This window comes from Suillus paluster, assembly GCF_016628075.1.
Source record: "Suillus paluster strain FC165 chromosome Unknown EDB91scaffold_82, whole genome shotgun sequence".
Classification (NCBI taxonomy): Eukaryota; Fungi; Basidiomycota; class Agaricomycetes; order Boletales; family Suillaceae; genus Suillus; species Suillus paluster.
The window spans coordinates 125,096-144,759 of NW_024537642.1; the positions used below are offsets into that span (position 1 = coordinate 125,096).

The 19,664-nt window shown below is 47.1% G+C and overlaps 5 protein-coding genes across 5 annotated transcripts; 2 read left to right on the forward strand and 3 right to left on the reverse strand.

Annotated features, from left to right (window-relative positions):
- Positions 1-2,579: 2,579 nt before the first annotated feature.
- On the forward strand, positions 2,580-4,208 carry EDB91DRAFT_1085945 (uncharacterized protein; the record flags this gene model as incomplete). The annotated part of the gene is made up of 11 exons (XM_041315969.1): positions 2,580-2,702; positions 2,729-2,846; positions 2,878-2,986; positions 3,046-3,066; positions 3,106-3,154; positions 3,211-3,401; positions 3,451-3,589; positions 3,636-3,849; positions 3,883-3,917; positions 4,003-4,037; positions 4,088-4,208. The coding sequence occupies 11 exons, from the start codon at positions 2,580-2,582 to the stop codon at positions 4,206-4,208; spliced, it is 1,155 nt and encodes a 384-aa protein (XP_041172404.1).
- Positions 4,209-7,399: 3,191 nt separating this feature from the next.
- Positions 7,400-10,413, reverse strand: EDB91DRAFT_1060284 (uncharacterized protein; the record flags this gene model as incomplete). The annotated part of the gene is made up of 16 exons (XM_041314330.1): positions 7,400-7,457; positions 7,482-7,827; positions 7,879-8,033; positions 8,086-8,509; positions 8,557-8,611; positions 8,667-8,792; positions 8,846-8,911; positions 8,966-8,980; positions 9,030-9,118; positions 9,164-9,237; positions 9,284-9,321; positions 9,373-9,519; positions 9,573-9,878; positions 9,934-10,072; positions 10,139-10,278; positions 10,342-10,413. The coding sequence occupies 16 exons, from the start codon at positions 10,411-10,413 to the stop codon at positions 7,400-7,402; spliced, it is 2,250 nt and encodes a 749-aa protein (XP_041172405.1).
- An 837-nt stretch (positions 10,414-11,250) lies between these two features.
- On the reverse strand, positions 11,251-14,470 carry EDB91DRAFT_1160661 (Thioesterase/thiol ester dehydrase-isomerase). Its single transcript, XM_041319807.1, has 10 exons — positions 14,050-14,470; positions 13,903-13,999; positions 12,410-12,455; positions 12,249-12,356; positions 12,002-12,200; positions 11,924-11,946; positions 11,849-11,874; positions 11,643-11,798; positions 11,460-11,592; positions 11,251-11,404 (listed from the first exon to the last, which is right to left on the reverse strand). The coding sequence occupies exons 1-10, from the start codon at positions 14,388-14,390 to the stop codon at positions 11,328-11,330; spliced, it is 1,206 nt and encodes a 401-aa protein (XP_041172406.1). The 5' UTR covers positions 14,391-14,470; the 3' UTR covers positions 11,251-11,327.
- A 667-nt stretch (positions 14,471-15,137) lies between these two features.
- EDB91DRAFT_1239310 (uncharacterized protein) lies at positions 15,138-17,371 on the reverse strand (the record flags this gene model as incomplete). Its single annotated transcript, XM_041321837.1, has 11 exons — positions 15,138-15,268; positions 15,323-15,375; positions 15,500-15,510; positions 15,567-15,879; positions 15,939-16,014; positions 16,138-16,315; positions 16,428-16,537; positions 16,597-16,706; positions 16,812-16,922; positions 16,991-17,206; positions 17,325-17,371. The coding sequence occupies 11 exons, from the start codon at positions 17,369-17,371 to the stop codon at positions 15,138-15,140; spliced, it is 1,356 nt and encodes a 451-aa protein (XP_041172407.1).
- Positions 17,372-17,742: 371 nt separating this feature from the next.
- On the forward strand, positions 17,743-19,517 carry EDB91DRAFT_1253300 (uncharacterized protein; the record flags this gene model as incomplete). The annotated part of the gene is made up of 5 exons (XM_041323624.1): positions 17,743-17,803; positions 18,313-18,425; positions 18,481-18,576; positions 18,872-19,423; positions 19,476-19,517. The coding sequence occupies 5 exons, from the start codon at positions 17,743-17,745 to the stop codon at positions 19,515-19,517; spliced, it is 864 nt and encodes a 287-aa protein (XP_041172408.1).
- Between the last annotated feature and the right edge of the window lie 147 nt (positions 19,518-19,664).

Genomic DNA, 19,664 nt, shown 5'->3' on the forward strand with positions numbered 1-19,664 from the left:
CTCCGTCCAGACTATGCAGGTGCACTATACGACCTATGACTTGAGGCGCGAGTATGACATGATCAATCCAAGAACACATGGGGATGTCATGGTGCTTTCAGGAGAGACAACCCCTAGCCACCCCTACTGGTATGCCCGGGTATTGGGCATCTACCATATGGAGGTATGGCTCAGCAGTAGAGCTCAACCAGTGAAGCGGCATCTCGAGGTACTCTGGGTAAGATGGCTGGCAGCCATACAGGGCCATAGGTCTGGCATTAAATATGCTCGCCTTCCAAAGATTGGGTTTGTGGAGGAGTCCGACCGGGATGCCTTTGGGTTCCTTGATCCTGGGCAGGTAATCCGGGGGGCACATCTGATCCCTGCGTTCGCCACAGGACGCGGTGTGAGCTCACTGCGCTATGGAAAGTCACTGGCACGCCCTGGAGGACAGCTGGATGACTGGGAGCAGTATTATGTTGGGATGTAGGTGGTACAGATCTCCTAGTAACGCATTAACACTCAAATTTCGAGCCAGATTCGTCGATCGTGATATGTTTATGTGGTATACTCACCTTGGTGTCGGACATTCCCCAATGCTACGGAAGATCGCTAGGGATTGCCTGGGTTCTGTATCAGTGGCACTGGCCGATCCTATGGACAATGTAATTGAAGATAACGAGGATGATGCAGACCTTGAAGAGGCTGACGACGGCCATGAAGAATGTGAAGAGGTACTTAACGGAGAACTAAATGAGGGAGCTATGGGGGACAATGATGGTGACGAGTACGATTGGGATGACCAGTGCAATCATAATTATGTCTCTTTCTAAAGCTCCCTCCAAAGCTCGTAAAGTTGAGCTCAATTTTCATTACTGTGGCATACCTTCGAGTCATCCAAGTCATTCAAATAATTTGATAGTCACTACCGGGAAGTTATTATCTATCAGTGGCAGATTCAACACACCATTGAACATTTGCCAACCGTGACAATGCCGACTGATAATTAATATTGTTGTGCACAAGTCAGATATGAATCTGCTGTGTCGCGAACACATGCTTTTTGTGCATTATTATCAGGCTTCTGCGTTATATGCACTCAAATGATATATAATCATCACAAATAGAAGTGAGCTTTGTGATGGTTGTTTGTACTTATTGAATCCTAAAGCCTTCAACATGCAGACCAGACAAAGCGCCATTCCTTTGAAAATGCATACTGTCAACTCGTCTTCTAGCTCTACTTCCAAGGCATCCAGAGAGAAAAGAAAACTCAAGACCGTGAAACTTGGAGTCACCATCCTCTGAGCCTTCGAACAAGAAACTAAGAACTGTCATAAATTGGGGATGCCGCGTCTTTGCCCGGTCTTATGCTACGCGTCAACTTGAAAAACAAGCTAAATCATCCTTCAAGTTGCACTCGCTGTCATATCAGTCTAGGTGCCGGTCCAAGCGAACAACATTCTCCCTTGCCAGATGCTGAAACGATGTCGGGTACTGAGGCAGAAGGAGGCGGTTGTTGCTGGGGACTCTGCGTATGTACTATCTGTTGAATATTGATGTATGTGAAATTGACAAATTTGCAGTGTCTGGAAGAGCTGTCACGAATTCCTAATACGAACCATTTTTCATTTCTCGGTTTTCCTTCGGCTACTTCCAGTACCCGAACTGGTCACATGACTTCTCACCCTGTCACACCTTCACCTCTTCACATATCACCCGTGGTTTCTCCGATTGGCTCCCCTACTCCACGGGCTAGAACAATCTCGCTTCCCGAAGAAGGACCGATCGGATCTTGGGTTTCTATTTAGTAACCGTCTTACTCAGTTGCTTATATATCATGATGTCATACTTACTCATCTGCAGTATCATATGACTCTTTTCTCATTGGCTGATTTCTTTCAGACTCCTACTCAATGTTATGTATAAAAGTAGGGTAGTTAGCGTAAGAGCTCCTTAGACTTAACCTCTTTGTTTCTACTGTTGTAGTGACCTAGATGTTCACGCTCAATCTATCCTGTTGCTCATCATCATCTCTGACCGGGTCCTAGTGGTTGTGTACTCACCTTCATCATTATTGGTGAATGTTGGTCATAACAAGAGCTCAAGGCCCGGTTTGCGGAATATATGAGAATGCAGGATGATTCGAGGATACCTGTTGATCTATTCAGGATGACTATCCTTACTGGGTGTCAGACTGCCCGTTATTGACCCGACCAATGAAGATGAGTGTGCGGACCCCCTCCGAGTCTGAGTCGATCACACTGAGGCGGCTACCCGACAGGATTACACCATCCAATCTCGCAGGGCTATACGAGCTTAATATACTAGGAGAGTATCAAGCATTCTGTTTTTGACTTTGTTCCTTATATCTAATGTTAGTATTTTCCTAAACAGGCATTTGCTCAAGCAACTTCATCACCATATTTTCAACGTTGTCCTGAATAGGAATATGCTTTTTGTGTGGCCAGCCAACAGGTATATAAGGTACGAGGTGATTAGTATCATCCCTCGTCCCCAAGTCGTGCTTTCCATCCTTCCCTTTGCTGTGCAATGCCCTTCTCTATACCAGCTCATTTTTTTCCTTTCCCCTTGTCTCTATGGTGCATGCCAAGGACATCCCACCAGACACCGAGAACCAACAGGACGACGGCAACGTCGAAGGCATGCAGAGCGAGCATCGCAAAACATCTACAACCAACGTGCACAGCCAACAGTCTGCAGTACAGGCAGCATCTGTGCAGGACAGAGACGAAGAATTGCCCAGTTGGAGGAGAAGCTAGAGGCTCTTGAGTCGGGGCGTGTGGTCAAAGAAAAGTATGACCGCTGTGATCGCACGTACTACTCTATCATTCACTTTTCTGACTGTATGTTTTAGGCAAGCAAACTATTACGCAGCTCAGGGAAGGGCGATTAGGCGCATTGTTGCTCTATTCGATAACGTTGAGGACCTCATTGCTGAAAATGATCGAAGATATGAAGGTGGCGACGAAGACCATACTATTGAGTGAGTCTTTCGACTTTGAAGTTGGTTTGTGAGTGTTAACCATGAGCTTGATTATGTAGCCAAGATCGGCTACAAATAGGGTGTGTCACCCTCTCAACCACCTTACCGTGGCTTTACAGGAATGGGTCGGAGATGGAGCACGATGAATACACGCAGATGTTGAAAATGGTTGGTTTTACATACATCAGTGATTGGTTCTTTGTTGCTGAGTCTTTTTCTTATAGCTTCGGCAGGGGGCTGACAGTGCTCGAGGTGACGATACCTCGAAGCTCAAGGCTCTTGTTTCTGAATGGGTCAATCGGGAATTCAAGCCAGATTCACCGGTCGACTCCAACGACAAACATACCCGTGGATTCTCCAACGATGCATGTGGCAGGCTGCTTTGCCCTGCCGAACTAGATTGGAACAACCCAGTGTAAGTAGTGCTCTTGGAATGCCGAAAAAAAATGCTCACTGCTCACCAGGGTCCGGGCAGGCATTCGAGATTGCTCAGAGGGCTATATCGTGACGGATCTCTCCTTTCCGGCCTACCTGTACGATGGGTATACTGCCAATCTGGATGATCTGGAGGAGGGTTTGTTCAAAGGCAAAATACTCATTCAGGTCTGTTTCACTAGTATAGCCTGGTTGTAATCTCACTTTTAGGCAGGGATATAAAGCCGTGTTCATGTCACCTTCCTCAGCAAAGGACGTCGAAGGTGATGGGGATGGAGCAGATATCATCCAGAACAACAGACGCGCCAGGAAGTCTTTCAATGGAGCTAAGGTCAAAAAACACGTAGCGCAGATCATCAATATGAAAAAGGTCACTCCTCACTCAATCGCATACATCGCATGCCTAGTAGGTCATAGTATTTGGCAAGGTCAGTGATGATGTATGATAACCATTCTGGCAGGTTTGATTCTCACTTTCTTCGGTTACATCATGGCGGTCTGTTGATGGCGATTTTGACTATGTTCAATTCTGGTGTACTATTGTTGACTTCTTTGAAAGGCCCCCTGGTCGAGATGCGCAGCGCAGGGTCAACAAGCTTCTCGAGTGGTGGAGTAGGTGCGTCATGTATTTCTCTCAATAAACATCACCTGAACTCTGCTGTTTAGGAAGGTTTTTGGATGGAGCCACCATAACAACATCAGCGACGTGGCAAAGGCCAGAATGTCCGTCAATGCCCTCACAATGCAGAGGGCACAACACGATGATGCAGCTTTTGACTCGGCCTAGAGATCCCTCGTCGTATAGTTTACTATTACTTCCATATTAATGTCCAGCTTGATGCTAATCTGCTTGGTGTAAAATAAATGAATAATATTGAGCTACTACCTTCAGAGCGCTCTCCGAGTCCAATCCGGGGATTCATAAGCTTGCCGTGTCAGATGGTATGAATATGCATGCTTGTGTTGGTTAAGCTAAATCAGGGAGTGCAGCACAACCATGAGTATTCTTGATCATTCGCGCTAACAGTGCGATTCAAGCTCCAGTTCATGAATCTGTGTGCTTGTGTTGGATAAACTGGATCCGGGGAGTGCAGCGCAACCGTGAACATCGCTGAATTCTGTGCACAGCTACAACTAGAACATGATGCATGGCACAATACGTCTAAGGGCAGTTGAATTGTAAGCTGGGTACTGAGGTTGATACATGACCCTCCACTGCCAAATTTGAAGTCAAGGTACATTGCTACGATGACACATGGTCTGCAAACAGCTCCAACTTCTTGGGACGCAGTCGTAAGTGGTATATCACCGCCAGCTGTTAGCTATTCAGAGAGTATCATCTTGAGACTCGAGGCATGATACAAATTGATTGCCGCCTGCCTGTTTGAACAAAGCCCAGCTGCCGCGCAAAGATATAGCTTCTTCACACACATCCAAACCAATATACAGTTGACAAACATTAGACATATCAAAAAGATGGCTTTTAAAGTTGAAGTGACACACATGTATAGATTACATTGATGGCATGAGCCAAATATACATGATGGCTGTTGAATAGTAGGCAAAGTACTGTGGCGAGGGATGACCCTTGGCTGTCAAGTTCTGAGTCAAGTTACTAGGTCATAACTCCACAGTATTCATGCACAGCTGTGACTTCTTGGGACAGGTGACAAATGGACACAATTGTAAAAACATTCTGAAATCACAGTACCGCACATGGCACATGGGGTATTCAGGACGCTATCTTTATCCGCAGGCTTTCTGTGGTCTTCTCTTCGGTTTCAGGAGGTTTACATAAATGCCTAGTATTGCCCAGCAATAGCATAATCGTTGGGATCGACAACTGCAAACAGAGACTTTCCAAATAGACGGATAAATAATTACTAATGTAGGGGGCCAGAAACAGTCAACTTTACCGACAATGCAAGGGGACAGCAATTGAGTGTAGGACTGCGAGATGACAGTAATCGTAAAACACATCGAAATCATAAGCCTGCTAATGGTATATAGGCTAGCCGGGATATTCTCCTTGTCTATGGGCACATCAACAATCATTGAAGTAGGGTATAAAGACACACCATTTTACGGACAATGGCACAATGGATAGGACACCTATCAAATGGTAAATTGAGTGCCGAGGTGAACCATGAGCCACTGCTCTCAAGTCTCTAGCCTACTGTCTATGTCATGAAAATGTACCACCAATGCAAAGCTAAAACAAATTTGTATGGAATAGCCATCAATCACCACCCGACCAAAACTGCCTATTCAGAGCAGATAGGTTAAAGGTTCGATGTAGCATTTGATTTGGTTCTCGCTCAATCGACGCACAAATTATCGCTTCCACGAGAAGTTACAGCGGTTTTGTATGGAGTAGTCAATGATACCCGACAGAACTACATCATAAATTCAAAGCGCTCGGACCAATGAACCAAACCAGCATATCATTCGGTTCGAGCTCGATCTGTGGACAAATCGTCGGTCTCTACAAGGTACCGACTTCTGCTCTGATCTTAAAAATTGTGAACCTAGTTCTGCAAGTGGTAGGCATGACTCGTTCAGATCGAACATCAGATTTTGCACCAACTACCTCTCGATCTCGAGTTTAGGTGATCCATGAGCCTTTAGCAAGTTGCAAACCTGTGCATGCGAATTCAAATCTCCGCTTTCCTTTATAAAGTCAAGCATCACAATGCAACGGTCGGTAGCAGAATTATACTGATGTTGGTGATTGTCTACTATATATTGTAATATATGTCCTTCTCACGCCACCAGTTCACTGATGAGGTACCCAGAACCCGAGTCTATTCCTTTTTCTCTTCCAGCTATAATTCATGGAACTGCAGAATATGTTTGTCACCTGCCGTCCGTCGCAGTTGCTTAGTCTTCGAGAGGTTCGATTCTGCTGCACTAGACGCATCTGGGAGACATTGCAGCAGACCATCATTGGATGGTTGGAAGGGTAGGAACATCTTTTTTGAACACGGACGAGTTCCATCGTTGTGTGACAGCAGAAGCATCGCTGAATAGAAGGTAGCTTGCTATGACCTTATGTTGATTACATGTTGTCGTCTCTTGAGACCTGTGCTTGAATGGCTTGGTATCGCGTTGCAGCATCGAGCACATTTTTTGTCAGAGTTCCAGCACATAAACTTTTAGACTATACTCCTATCATTTCATGATCAAGGTTTGGAGGAATAAATCACTATGTCGCAGGATGTATCATGCATTGGCAGGCTATCACTGATTTACTCCACAGTAAGTGGACAGCTTGATCGTCTCACTGCCCTGCTCATCACCATTCGACAGACATACCGCGCTAAAACATCATTAGCTCAACCTCTTTGATGAATTACTGTTTACATGAAAAGGGATGGGTTTACTTTTGCTTGACAATGATAAATGATTACCATGAAAAAAGCGCGTTCAGCGCTTTTCATGTTTATCTGAACCAATAGTAGCCATCGCCGAACAGTCAGAGACAGTCACCCTAAGTGCAATGGTATGCGAGACGAGAGAAACCCGAAGAACGGGAGACTAGAGGAGTAAGGAAGAACAACAAGAGCGGAGAACAGCGTCTATGAATATTACGAGACTGCGCCATGAGTAAGATGCATAGCAACACCGCAGGCCTGCCTACCTAGATGCATTTCGCGGATGGATTTTGGGTCTCAATACTGGTATGACGAGTACATGTTCAGCCGATGAGGCAAATTTATTGTAAAATAGTATTCACAACTGAAGAGTGAACATCATGGTTATGTCGACTCAAGTTGTTTGAGGAATAAATACCGCTTACAAGAACCACAACAGGATAGGCACGTATGTGTACATCTAGATACAGAACCATGGCGCGTTGTGCGAAGGTCAACTTCTCACCGGGAATGGCAGGTATCGACTCTGCAGGTCCTAGTGAAGTGCTTCAGAGCAAGTCTAGATGTGAAAGATTCCCTCCCCTGGGAGGACTTCAAGCAAAGATCAGGTACTATCAAAGTCCTCAGCATGAAGTTGTACATAGTTCAAAAACCCGGTTTTCCTGCACCAGTCAAGTCAGTCCAACTTCCATAATCCAGGAGGCTTCACCCACCAGCCAACTTTTGTTGTGAAATGTCGCGCCAAAGGTTCACTCGACACGCTTTTTGGCAGACATACCGGGGAGGATGACCAATGCGGTTTGTGATTTGGATCCAACGAGGTGAATAGATAAACTATTGTGGGAAGGGCGGGTTGGTTGAACGGAAGACCGTGGTTCTGACCGAAGCCTGATGGTTGGTGAAAGCCATGCATCTGTTGGTGATGGAACTGATTCGGAGCGAACCGGGGATCTACTGCGCGAGCCGATGGGACAAAAGGCTTTGGTCGGAAATCATTGACATAAAAATCTTGATGGGTTCCGACATGCGTTACTGTCGTACCTGGTGAGCTACGATTCGCGCAGGATCAGGTCAAAGGCTCACCAAGTATCAATTGTTCTGGCCTGATGCCACTATCGACTGCATGGCCCCTCCCGTATTTCAATAGATACTGCCATGCATCCTTGACGCAAGAAAGATAGGCCTCGTGTACCACCACCACATCGATCTGACTGTACGGGGGCACTGCAACGGGCCATCTTGTCACCGACGTTATTATCGACTATTTCCTCCAGTTCTTAAAATTCTCACCCTGCGACAACTTCAGGCAGTTCGTACGCCTGGAGGGGTTGTCTGCGCATTGGAACATGCTTCCAGCACCAGTGCTCGCCGTGAGACCGATGAGATACGCTGAGTTCAGCTTTTCCATCTTTGATGACGTTGCTAAGAAGGACGAAAGATCCAAAGTCTCCTCCAACGGGAATGTACCCGATATCTCCGACAGAAAATTTATCAGCGGGCACGTTCCTTTCGTACCATGTATGACCATGTGCGCCTTCAGTATTCCAAGTGAGGTCCCGTATTTGTCGCAAAGTCAGCGAAGGTGTCTCAGATTCGGTATCTTCGATCAATGCTTCTAACTGCGTTGGGAGTATGGGGGACTGTCTCCCGCTAGGAAGTAGGGCTCGTGCCAGAGTGACGAGATGGTTGATTTTCTTTTGTATCTCTTCTGTCACTGTAATTTGTGTGAGCGAGAACTTCATCGTTGGCTTGAATTCATACCGAATTCATCCCCTCTGTCATAGGAGTAAGTGACGCGCCCGTTGTTTGGCAACATCTTGCACGCGCATCTCAGTATAAAGCCTAAAGCATGCAAAAGATGATACTCTTACTCGTAAACACGCATCTAGCAATGTATGCGCTAATCCATAGTTTCGCGCAGTATACCACTCGCCATCCCGAGGGGGAGGCAGACCAACTACAAGAGTTTTGAGAGAGTCAACTCGAAATGAGGACGCCTGTAGAAGTTAAGTCTGTAGGTATGAGTTGCAAGGGAGATCAGACGACGCACTTCGATGAAATCTTGGACCTTGTTCTCATCTAGGTCGAGTTGTCTCTGGACGTACATCGCTGTGTCCTAAATAATCATCAACTCAAGAGAACGGCGGAGTATTGGTTGTAAAGCAATCACAGCAAGGTCGCGATACTGTACCACTGTATCAAACGCTGATCACATAGCCAAAAGAACGGCTTACAAAACGCAACATGAGCTCCATGCAAGTCCCTAGACTAGACGAGCGTAACACTTCGCGAACCAGGGCTTGAGGCGTCTGCGTTTGCACTGCTCTTGGATTAGATATGATATCGAGAACACGACAGGAATGGATACCATTCGCCAGCAAGATGAAAGGAGTTGGGGCTCGTTCATCTGAGAACCCAAGCATCTGAGGTAAATTGGGATGACTAGAGAATGAGATTCAGTGGAATCCAAGGGCTAAGTTTGACATACTAAAGATTCTGCAGGACCTTGACGTCTCGCAACCATTTCTGAAACCTATTTTGAGTGACCACTGTATAGACCAAAAACGACCACTTTACTTTGTGTGCACTGTCCTTGTCATCGTCGTATTTCTTGATCAAGGCTCGTTGCCCTTGGACCTGGACTTCCGTCGCGCCAGCCCACCATCCGTCTTGCAATCTAGAGCACCCCCGTAGTATAATCTCCGACTGGTGGTATCGCCGAAACTAGGGTACACAATAAATGAGCAAACAAAAAGACGATCAACCTGATGACTTACTCCATGATCATCCTCCAGTGTCAAGGACGAAAGTTCCTCGGGTAGATAGTGGTCTGTAATTCTATTCTCTGGTAATGACAAGGATTCGGCTCCTGCCCCCGCCGGAGCATCGGATACAGCAACTAGAGGCTCCGATGCATCGATAACCTCCGGGCTTTTAATCTCGACTGTTTCCGAGTCTGATTCATTGAGAGTCTCATGATAGGCAGGCGGAGAAGCATCCAGGACTCTTTCCGTAGTTGCGTCTGAAGTGGCGTTCCCTATCAGTGAGCTCACGGCGAGGTGTATATTGATGAGGGTGGCGAGCTTCGTCACAAGGGCTTTTCAGTAACTGGAATCTGAAATTCAACAATACGCACACCTGAAAAGACTGCGCGGCCTCGTCAAGCATGCGCATGTACTCGGCCAGAGCGTCGTCAAATGACGACTTACGGAGGAACCTATCACTCCATTTCGAATCGGCTAATTTTCTCATGAACCGGTGGATAGAACTTAGGGTGCTGTTGAGAGTCGAGAACGAACGCTTCGTCAAGGACCATCGTGTTACAAATAACAGCCAGGAGTACCTTTCGAACTTGTCCAAATTCCTCAGAAGCATCTCCGGGGCTTCATGGTATCGCCCACGCATTTGCTCGTCAATGTCAATCAGTATTTGTGCGGCACGACGTGCCAAGCGGTCACAGCCGGATCTGTTGACTTGAATGCTCTATATAAATGTGAATACAACTCGCAACACGCGCACAAATGTATATTTCATCCGTCTGCTCACCTGGATAGTTTGCAAGATTAGGAGCAAAACTGAGACAGCGGCAGTGGCTGGAGGAAACTGCAGAGTTGCCATGAGATCCCTGGCGAACGCCGTTGTCGTAATGGCTGCTTGCAAAGGGTCGACATCAATCCGTAGCTTTTTCGTACGAACGAATCTGAGCGGCATGGTGAAGAAGTTGACTGATAGCAGTAGCCGAGTCTTTCTACCGAGGGGACAACCCGGGGCCGTGGCATGCGATAAAGCAGGTCAGTAAAAAGGATTGTGATGGGGCAGCTGAACTGTTATCGTGGTGTGTTAGTACCGCAGACAGTCAGCTTGAAAGCGCTTAATGTTCAGAAAAACACATCATGAGAGCAACACGACAGTGTTGTTGAGCATGCAGCCGCGCGCGGAGATAACAAGGAGGTCACCAGCTGTCACTACTAGTAGGCCAGCCTGAGCGTGGAGGGCTGCATACGAACTCCAGTCAATATACTTACTCCCGAAAATTGCATTTATTACTATCAGTCAACCAGCTGCTAGAGGCTTCCCAAGTGAACTGGACTGATAGCACAAATATTTTACCCTGGAGTTGAATGTTAAAAAAGATCACCTAGTGAACGTTGAGTACGTGGCCGCGGAGATATAAATGTCCGCTAGCCGGTTTAGAACTGGTCTGCATCAGGCCCCACTACGAAGCCTTCCTCAGCCTCATGACTTGTTAACGAACTTCATGCTGCTTATTGCACAACCCATCTCGGGACCATGGCCGTTGTGCAACGTTCAGCTTCGAACGCTTATCCTCTTTCAATTCTGTATACTTATGGGCTACAAATAAGGAGACTCCGGCTGTGTCACAACCTCCCCTCGAGCTGCTACAAGATTCTACTAGGCCTGACCATTCCCGCGCACCAAGATAAACTCTATCATTTAATCCTTGTACATCATTTGTCCTGCAAGCCTGACGTCAAACCAGTCATGAATGTCAATTAGTAGAGCCAGGCACTTCATTTCTTGTTTCTTTCCCCCCTGATTTGATCGCCCATCTCAAGTGCTCGTTTCCCTTCCAACCAAAGCATTGCCTCTGTTGTTCCGCAGGTTATCATTTGAGAATTCATCTGAAATGCACTCGCCCGTACCTTGGTAGGTCTTCGGAACGACCGTTCTAAGGACCGCTGCACCATCATCTGGATACCAGGTGAAGCGGAAATCATTAGTGGTCTGCTCGTGGCCGGTCCGCACGTCCACAACGTTAGCTTGGACTCCAACGTGCTGAAAAAAAACGGCGGTTAGGCAGGAACGGCAGGAACATTGCAACATACCACTACACCAGGACGCTTCCCAGGGGAAGTGTGAAGAACTTGCGAGGTCAGCCGTAATATAGATCCTATGGGAACAGGTTTTGCGAAAGAGATACTGTCCAGTGACATGAATGTTACATGCGAACGCGTGAAGAGTGATGCATTCGCAAAACCAAGCTGGGAGCGCTATATTGACGAAGTGGCTGCAGAATTAGCAGTTAGCTCACCTCATAAGCAAGTCGCATAAGATAGCCTTCACAAGACCATCAGTGTTGTATGATTGCAGAGTTTAAGATGATCACCTCCGAAGACTTTCTGGTGAACACTTCGAACATGTCATTAAGGCGGAACAAAGACAAGGCTTTAAAAGGGAAACTAACTTGCGCTCTTGAGGGAACATGAGCATGGTCTTCTCCAGATGCGTGTCTCCCATCGAAACGCGTTCATAGTCGGATACGTGACGATCATTTTCTTGTCCGTATTTTAAGTACATTGAGTGCAGTTCAGCAGCTTCAGCAGAACTAGGAGGTACCCTAGAAAGAGAGCGAAGGGCCAAGGTTTGCCTGCGCTTCTTGGCATCTACATTTCTTCAGCGGATCCAATTAAATGTGTGAGACTACGACGCACTTTCGCCCATCGAATACAAGGCAGTCTCTTCAGGCGAACCGAGTTTAAGTGGGTTTACAGGCCGAGCCTTGCGAGTTCGGGCGTCCCTGCATACCATAGCGAATCGACCTACAAGAACGTTTCTTTTCAAGTCAGATGTTCAAAATGCGGCGGCTACTGACCAAGTAGCAGAGTATCTTCCACGCCGCTTGCACCGAGAGTTTCCATTAGGGTTCCGCACGGGTAACACCGCGGGTCGGAAAGCTGACACCGTACCCGTACCCGCCAACACCGTACCCGTCACGGGTACGGGTACACACCGACCCGTCAACACCGCGGTTGGATGAAAAACACCGCGGGTACATTACCAAGAAGAGTGTATTAACAACAACTGAATAGATATTACTACTTTTCCTCGTCGTCCTCCTCAGCTTCGACTTCATTTCGCTTCCGTTTTTGACTCTTTACAGAGGCTAGAAGGTCCTCCATCGCCAGAAGATCACTTCTGCCCCAGGCTCCGAGGCAGAGAAAAGCACGAATTGTTGATGGTGCGAGTCGGTTGCGAGTAAAATGAAGGAGCTGCCGGCCCTGCGAGAAGACACGTTCAACCGCAGTTGATGTTGCTGAGCGAGATAATAAGCACTGATTGATTGAAAAAGGATTTGAGGGTGGCATACCTGGGACGGAGAGATAGTCTAATGCCATCCACATCATCATCGGCTTCAGATGCTGACAATGACTCGGAGTTGAATGGCTTCAGCAAAGCTTTTGCAGCAAGCTGGAGAGTATGGTTAAAACATCGAACACGGTTGACAGACTCAAATGAGTTATCGAGGCTCGCGAGCTTTGTTGTTTGAGAATCATTTGCGGTCGCATTATCAGCATTAACTGCAAGAATCTATGATCTTCAAGTTAGCGTGATTTCTGCAATATTCAGAATCAGCTTACTCTCTTTGTTAGCCCAAAGCGTTCAAGCATTGCTTGAAAGAATTTTGCCATCGCAGCACCAGTATGTGACTAAGATATATCATGTAAAGATTGGTGGAGCATTTGATATGGCCTGGTGGCGAAGTGTAAGTGTGAGATCAACAGTGTCTGTGGGTTTCGATCGAGCAGACCGAGACACAAATGACTGTTTGACCTTCTTCAAGGGGCGGGCCAGAGCCTTAGCACCCTTTGCGACAGCCTTTTTGAGTGACTTGGCCTTCTCAGAGATGGACGACGAGATAGACTTAGACGATGAGTGGGTAGACGAGGCATCATATGCCTTCTTTGCGAGCTTGGTTTTCATGGAGACGATTTGGTAGACTTACTGGTCTCGAGTTTTTGCCTTGGCTTTATGGTAGTGACTCGAGCTTCTCTGTAGCAAAGTGTCAGCTCGATAAATTGCTAGAATGATTCACAGGGCACGAAAGACATGACAAAAATCAGTATAGCATTGGGTTGTGATCCTCAAGCACTCAGAGTAAGCCGACACAGAGAATTATAGTACGGTGTTCAGTGGCTGTCAAGGTTCCCGATTTGGTAAGTCATACCCGTTAAACACCGCCAACCCGCGGTAAAGGGTCGCGGTATGGTCACGGGTATGAATATCCAACACCGTACCCGTACCCGCCAAACCCGTCAGCAATGAACCGCGGTGTTACCCGTACCCGTGCGTTTCCCTAGTTTCCATCTTTACAGCTACTTCCATGGAACTTGTCCCGGTATATATAACCATGCCGCTCAGGCGAATATCCCTGACAGGCAAGAGAGGAGCGAGAACATCCAGCCTGGGTCAGGTATTAATGCATGGTTCAACTTCACTTTGACGTCCGCTGACCTATCAACAGAAGCGGTGACAATGTAAAAACCCTTTTCACGTATGCGACCAAGCGTTTCCACGCCCGGTCCCAACATATGCTTGTAAGATATCGATCCAGCAAGTGAGTCAAGGTGCTCCATAAGCATACCAGTCCGAAGTCCACCCCATGCGTTAGTATATTGCTCAAGCAACTCCGGAGAGGACGCAAAAGGAAGAAGGATTTCGGTATACGTATCGTGCATGTACCGGAGAGGAAGTGGCTGTTCAGGCGCGTGTGGTTCTACGGGACGGTCCTCAGACGATTTCGATGTGGAGGTGGCATTCAAGAGCGCCTCTGACCACAGCACTGACGTCCTCATCGGAATAATACTAGATTATGATTAGCTCCCTCCTTTCAGTATAAATGACACCCGCACTTGTGATAAGCAGGATTGGCCTTCCCACCTGCAGAGCCACCAACACGAGATCAGCTTAATATCGTCAAAACACTGCGCCCTGATACTAACTGACGGCTTTGAGAAGACCATCTAGCGCCTTGATATCCTGCGTTTCAGTTGCGGCCTTACGTTCGGTTGAGGTAGTTGTTGCCGAATCGGTTGTGTTCCATAGCGCTGGAGAAGATGATATCCACCGCTGAGAGGGGCCGAGGACATATTGGAGTGATCCTCTGCCAATGTGAAGTCACCGTCGTTTCAGCAAAAGGAGTGCAAACATACTTCTGGCAAATGCAACAGCCAATTTCAACCAGTGGGTTGAAAAATACAGTCTTCGGAAGATGGTCAGAACAACCGTGGACGTATAATGTTCCCCAGACTAAGTACCATACAAGTTGTACAGTACTGGTGGTGAACGTCTGAACAATAATAACTTCGGCTCAAGATGTTGCCGGACCGGACCGGAGATGCCTCATGATTGTGGTTTGGAAAGCAAGCCGTCAAGTACAACTGCGAGTTTAACAGTACCGTATATATATGACTCAGACGACGATTCTAACGACAAATTTGTGCCAGTCTACTGATTCATTCTTCCTGGCACGAAGCTCACCAAAGCATACCTGTGGAACGCGGCTCAGCACCTGTAAGTTGATGACCCAGAGTGTGTTTAACTCACTTCCCGCTTACTCTCCACTTTTCATCTCTGTTGTCAAGATCCTCTGCTACTTTCTCATCTATACCCACGGCTACGTCAGCCTTATTCGTACGAAGGCTGAGAAGTGGAAACGATCCTGCCAGGGGGCCTGCAGATCATCATTCTTACGCAATGTCGATTAACATTGTAATGGATTACCAACCGATCGCAGTTGAAAATGGAGTGGATACAGGCCACTTGACATCACCTGCAAGTCTGACGTCGGGTCGCAACAATGTCAGGGACGTTAACAAGACCTAAAAACACTCACTTGCGATAGCTTCGCCACAACATCAGACATCAGATTCTAGATATCAGCATGGGAATGATATCTACTTACTTGAGGTCCCCCTAAGAAATGCATGTCTCGAATGCTAAGCCCTTATAAGCTCACAGGAGCTACTCACCTTGAAAATGACCAACCCGGAACCACTCAACCACTGCCCCAACTCCGGTGCTAGTTCGTTCATGTTCCAGTAAGGCCACGGGCCATTCCAAAATTCCGTCATCTTCTGCCCATTACTGATGTCTGTGGCAAGCGTGAAGATGCCCCTGTCTATGTAATTTTGCCATCGAGTGACCATTTGTTGTAAGTGGGCAACAGAATCTGGACTGGTCGTGGAGTGTTGTGGAAAGAATGTGGTAGAAAGGAGAGACGAAATAGTCTTCGCAAAGTCAGTAGGGGTGACATCAGAAACAAACCACGGAAATAGTTTGGGGCTGGTGAATATAGTTAGAGGTTACGATCGCCTTGAAGTGAGAACCTTCCGATGACGTACTGAAACACAACTTGAGAGAAGTATGGAGTGTAAGTGACCAAAAAGTCCGCAAACACGAAATCAGTAAATAGCTGTACTCCGTCAGAGGTTAGCAGTCGTGCCTATCGTTGCTTGCAGAAACGATCGATGACGAACCTCAAAACCAGCTGTTCATAACGGATGATCAGACACAGTAGCAGCAAAGGGTGCCAAAAAGTACCGTTGTCTAGTACAAAGTCTAAACGCTTTCCTTGATTGGCCAGAGTCTTGATGTAACTCCAAACAGCAGCTTGATCGTCCTTGAGAATGAATTCTGTCCTCGCCTCCTGAGCCTCTTTACCGACCGTCTGCAAATGTTCTATGTCCGACTGCGAGAGGTGCGTCAAGAGAGAAAGATCCTGCATATATCGACGTCAACGATCTGCGAAAATGAGCCTCACGGAAGACTTGCTGTTGCATTGCCCCTACGTCGGGCATCTATTAAAACATCTCGAAGACGAAAATTCCCACTAACCAAAGGCACATCTGAATCATCTCCTTGAATAGCACTTCAAGCTTATCAGGTTCTCCTTGAAGTTTGGCCTTCTCACTTTCCAATTCGTGCATCGTGGTTGCGATCTCTAGTAAAAGCATATCCTGTCAGTCTTTCCGGAAAAAATCAAGGCACGGTCGAACATACGGTAGATAGCTGTTCCGCTACTTTTGAACATCTCCTCTTTTGGAGTAGAAAACGGGTCAAATCCGCGCCAGTATGTCTTCTGGTTAAAATACGTGCGGATCAGACGGTATCTATGTGTGTTTAAGCTTGTAGTAACTGCTGTTCAAAGCAACATACAAATAGCACCTGCACGTAAAATTCAGTCATTCGAAGTGTGTGGGGGAGACCTGGCCTACTCTGCATATAACCACGGTGCCTTGAACCAAGTGTTCTGGGACGTCTGTTTCAGACTCTCGAGGTCGGCATTATATTCAGCGACTAGAATGTCCCCATCCTGAGGAATTTCTCTGTGTTATGTTATCAGCCTACCAGGGATCTAAAATATGTTTAGGAAAAGTAGTCATCTTCTACCCACTCGAGTTCGTGGTCCCTTGCCATGCGATACTTCAAACGGCTTATTTCCGAGATAATTTCTTGCCCCTCGGTTACCTTCTTAGATAGCTCTTCTACCTTAGAAGCATCCGAATTGTGGGCTTGTTGGGCTTCTAAAGTCATGTCATGGAGAAGACGATGCACATGATCGATGATGTTTGTCAAGATGATGGGCCACCTCTTCACTACTGTTTCATATCTTGATGGTGCACTAGTCAACCAGCGACCTCTCGAAGCGCGAATGAATGGAAACTCACGAGAATCTGTATGTGACGGTTAGGCGTCAGCTGTTTTTTCATGCCGAAGCGTCAACTCACCCAGATGTATCAGTTGGATCATAAGGTGGGTATGGTGCTTTGAACATCTTGCGCTGCACGGACTATTATGTTCCCCTCGACTTTCTAAGAAGAGATTAAAGATAAGATGACTACAATCTACAACTTGATTAGGCTGACGATGGAAGACTGTGGGAAATCTCGAAAGCGGCATGAGTTTGGTGTCGGTGCAATTGGACTTTTGAAATTCAGGGCTCTTTCAAGCTTAAGCTTTACTAGCTTCAAGCTCAAGGACGATCCCTTGCGCAGCTCGACTTTGTTGACCGTGGCAGCTACGTCATGGCAAGGTAAAACAGTCGACTCTTCCTTGACTTTTCAGCTAATTCTGCCATCCACGTGACACATATAAATTTACAAATAACACGTCAACAAACCCCCAGACGCATTCGTTATGACCATCATGCCTCACAAACTCAATTCCCTCCCTTCGCAAATGAGTCTCCTATGTCACGATCTTGAGAGTATGTTGTGATGTATGGTTTATGGTCTTTGGGGCTGAGCTTCCATTTTAAGGGGCTCGAGCCAAAGCGAAACGTGATCCTGACCGGAACTCTCGCAAAATCCCAAAGCCACACGACTAGGCAGGAAGATCGCCACCAGCTACGTGTTTGGCGACGATGAGCGTCTCTACAACAAATTCCGAGTGAGTTCAACAATTGAGACGTACTTATATGCGACTCGACTTTGTGCTTCTAGGCTATAGACCGCCTCTCGTCCATCAAATATCTAGATATTACGAAAACAATTCGAGAGCAAGACCAACTTTTTCTTACTCAAGTACTCGAGCTGGTGAGATATGCTCTCCTATTCAGAAGGCTCAGACCTGACATGCCTCAACGCAGCTCCAAATCAAACATTATTTTCTCCAAAAGTTTCAGAATGTATGGCCGATGCGATACATGACCTGCATGTTTCTCAGGAACTCTATTGCTTATTCGAGGAATTGTTCGACCATTGAAATGTCTGGCAGGTGGCGAGGATGTCAATGATAGCAGCGAAGATGAAGACCCTGGTACGGAAGACGAAGATGGAGATGATGATACGGAACGCAAAGATGGGGAGCAAGATGGTCTTGCTGACGAAGTAAGTTATGGTCGTTCTCGTCATACAACCCAGCGATGCTAATGTGATATCCAAGTTTGATGGACATTCAGACGCACCTGCAGTCATGGCAAACAACGCTCCCACCAATGTCAGTCGCAACGCGGTCGGTCACACAAAGACAGGTACTCAGGTGAGCTTCCAAGCAGTTTTCATACCATCGTCGCTCAGTTATCCCTGATCACCTGACTCAGCGGGCCCGTCCTGGATAGTAACTCCATTTGCGAATCTGTTGCCATTGGTTGACCGCATCCGGTTTCGGACCCAGGGGCTCATCTATCATCGCGGAAGAGATCATCAACGACCAAGATCTTCCAGTTCAGGCTGTGTTTCCGGGCAACATGGACTTCTCGCGTTACCTGCATCTATGCATTGTTCCTTTTGTTGCCTGCCTGCTGATCGAAGATGACCTCGGGTGCATTGGATAGAAGGCTATCTCAATCATGCATGCAGCGCGGATGCTGGCGAAGTTCTACAGTTACTCAGTGATGTTCCTGATCTCATCGCTATCCGAGATGATGCAACAAGAGCGAACCTTCATGATCATGAAGATGTCCACGATGATCATGACGACAGCGAGCACAACTGCGATCACGAAGACGATGGCGGACACAGTCCGGAACATGGTCATTAGCGACTCCGACCGCTTCAAGCTGCAGTCAAGAGTTCAACGGCCGAATGCGACCGTGCGTACTGATTTATTGGCTACTGTTGCTAACACGTCCTTGACAATTCCAAAGAATACCTACAGCACCAAGGTAAGCACTGCTCTTCATCCGAGTCGTGTGCTTACATATGAACTTGAACTTGAAGATCGCCGGCATATCCGTCCTGCTTCCGTGTCCTACCCTTCCGCTGGTGTCAACCAGCAGCTTATGGTACCAGCGCAGCAAGCTGGCCTCAGTCATCGGTCACCCCCTCTGTCGCAACCATCCAAGGCCAAGAGTCGCACGTTGAATTCTCGCATGGACACAAACAAGGTAGGCTTGGATCACACATCCCCAACTAATACCATGCTCGGCTGCCCTGCAGGACCGCACCATTTTCTTGACGCTCGAACTTTCACTGGTATAAACAAGTCTTTCAGTCTACTTATTAACACTTGCACGGACGCTCCCATTCACAAACACTTACATGCTCGAACGTAAAGTTATTGTTGGATTCCATCAAGATTCATTGATCTGCTATGTAGCAACACTGCCCGGAAGTGGACTGATCACA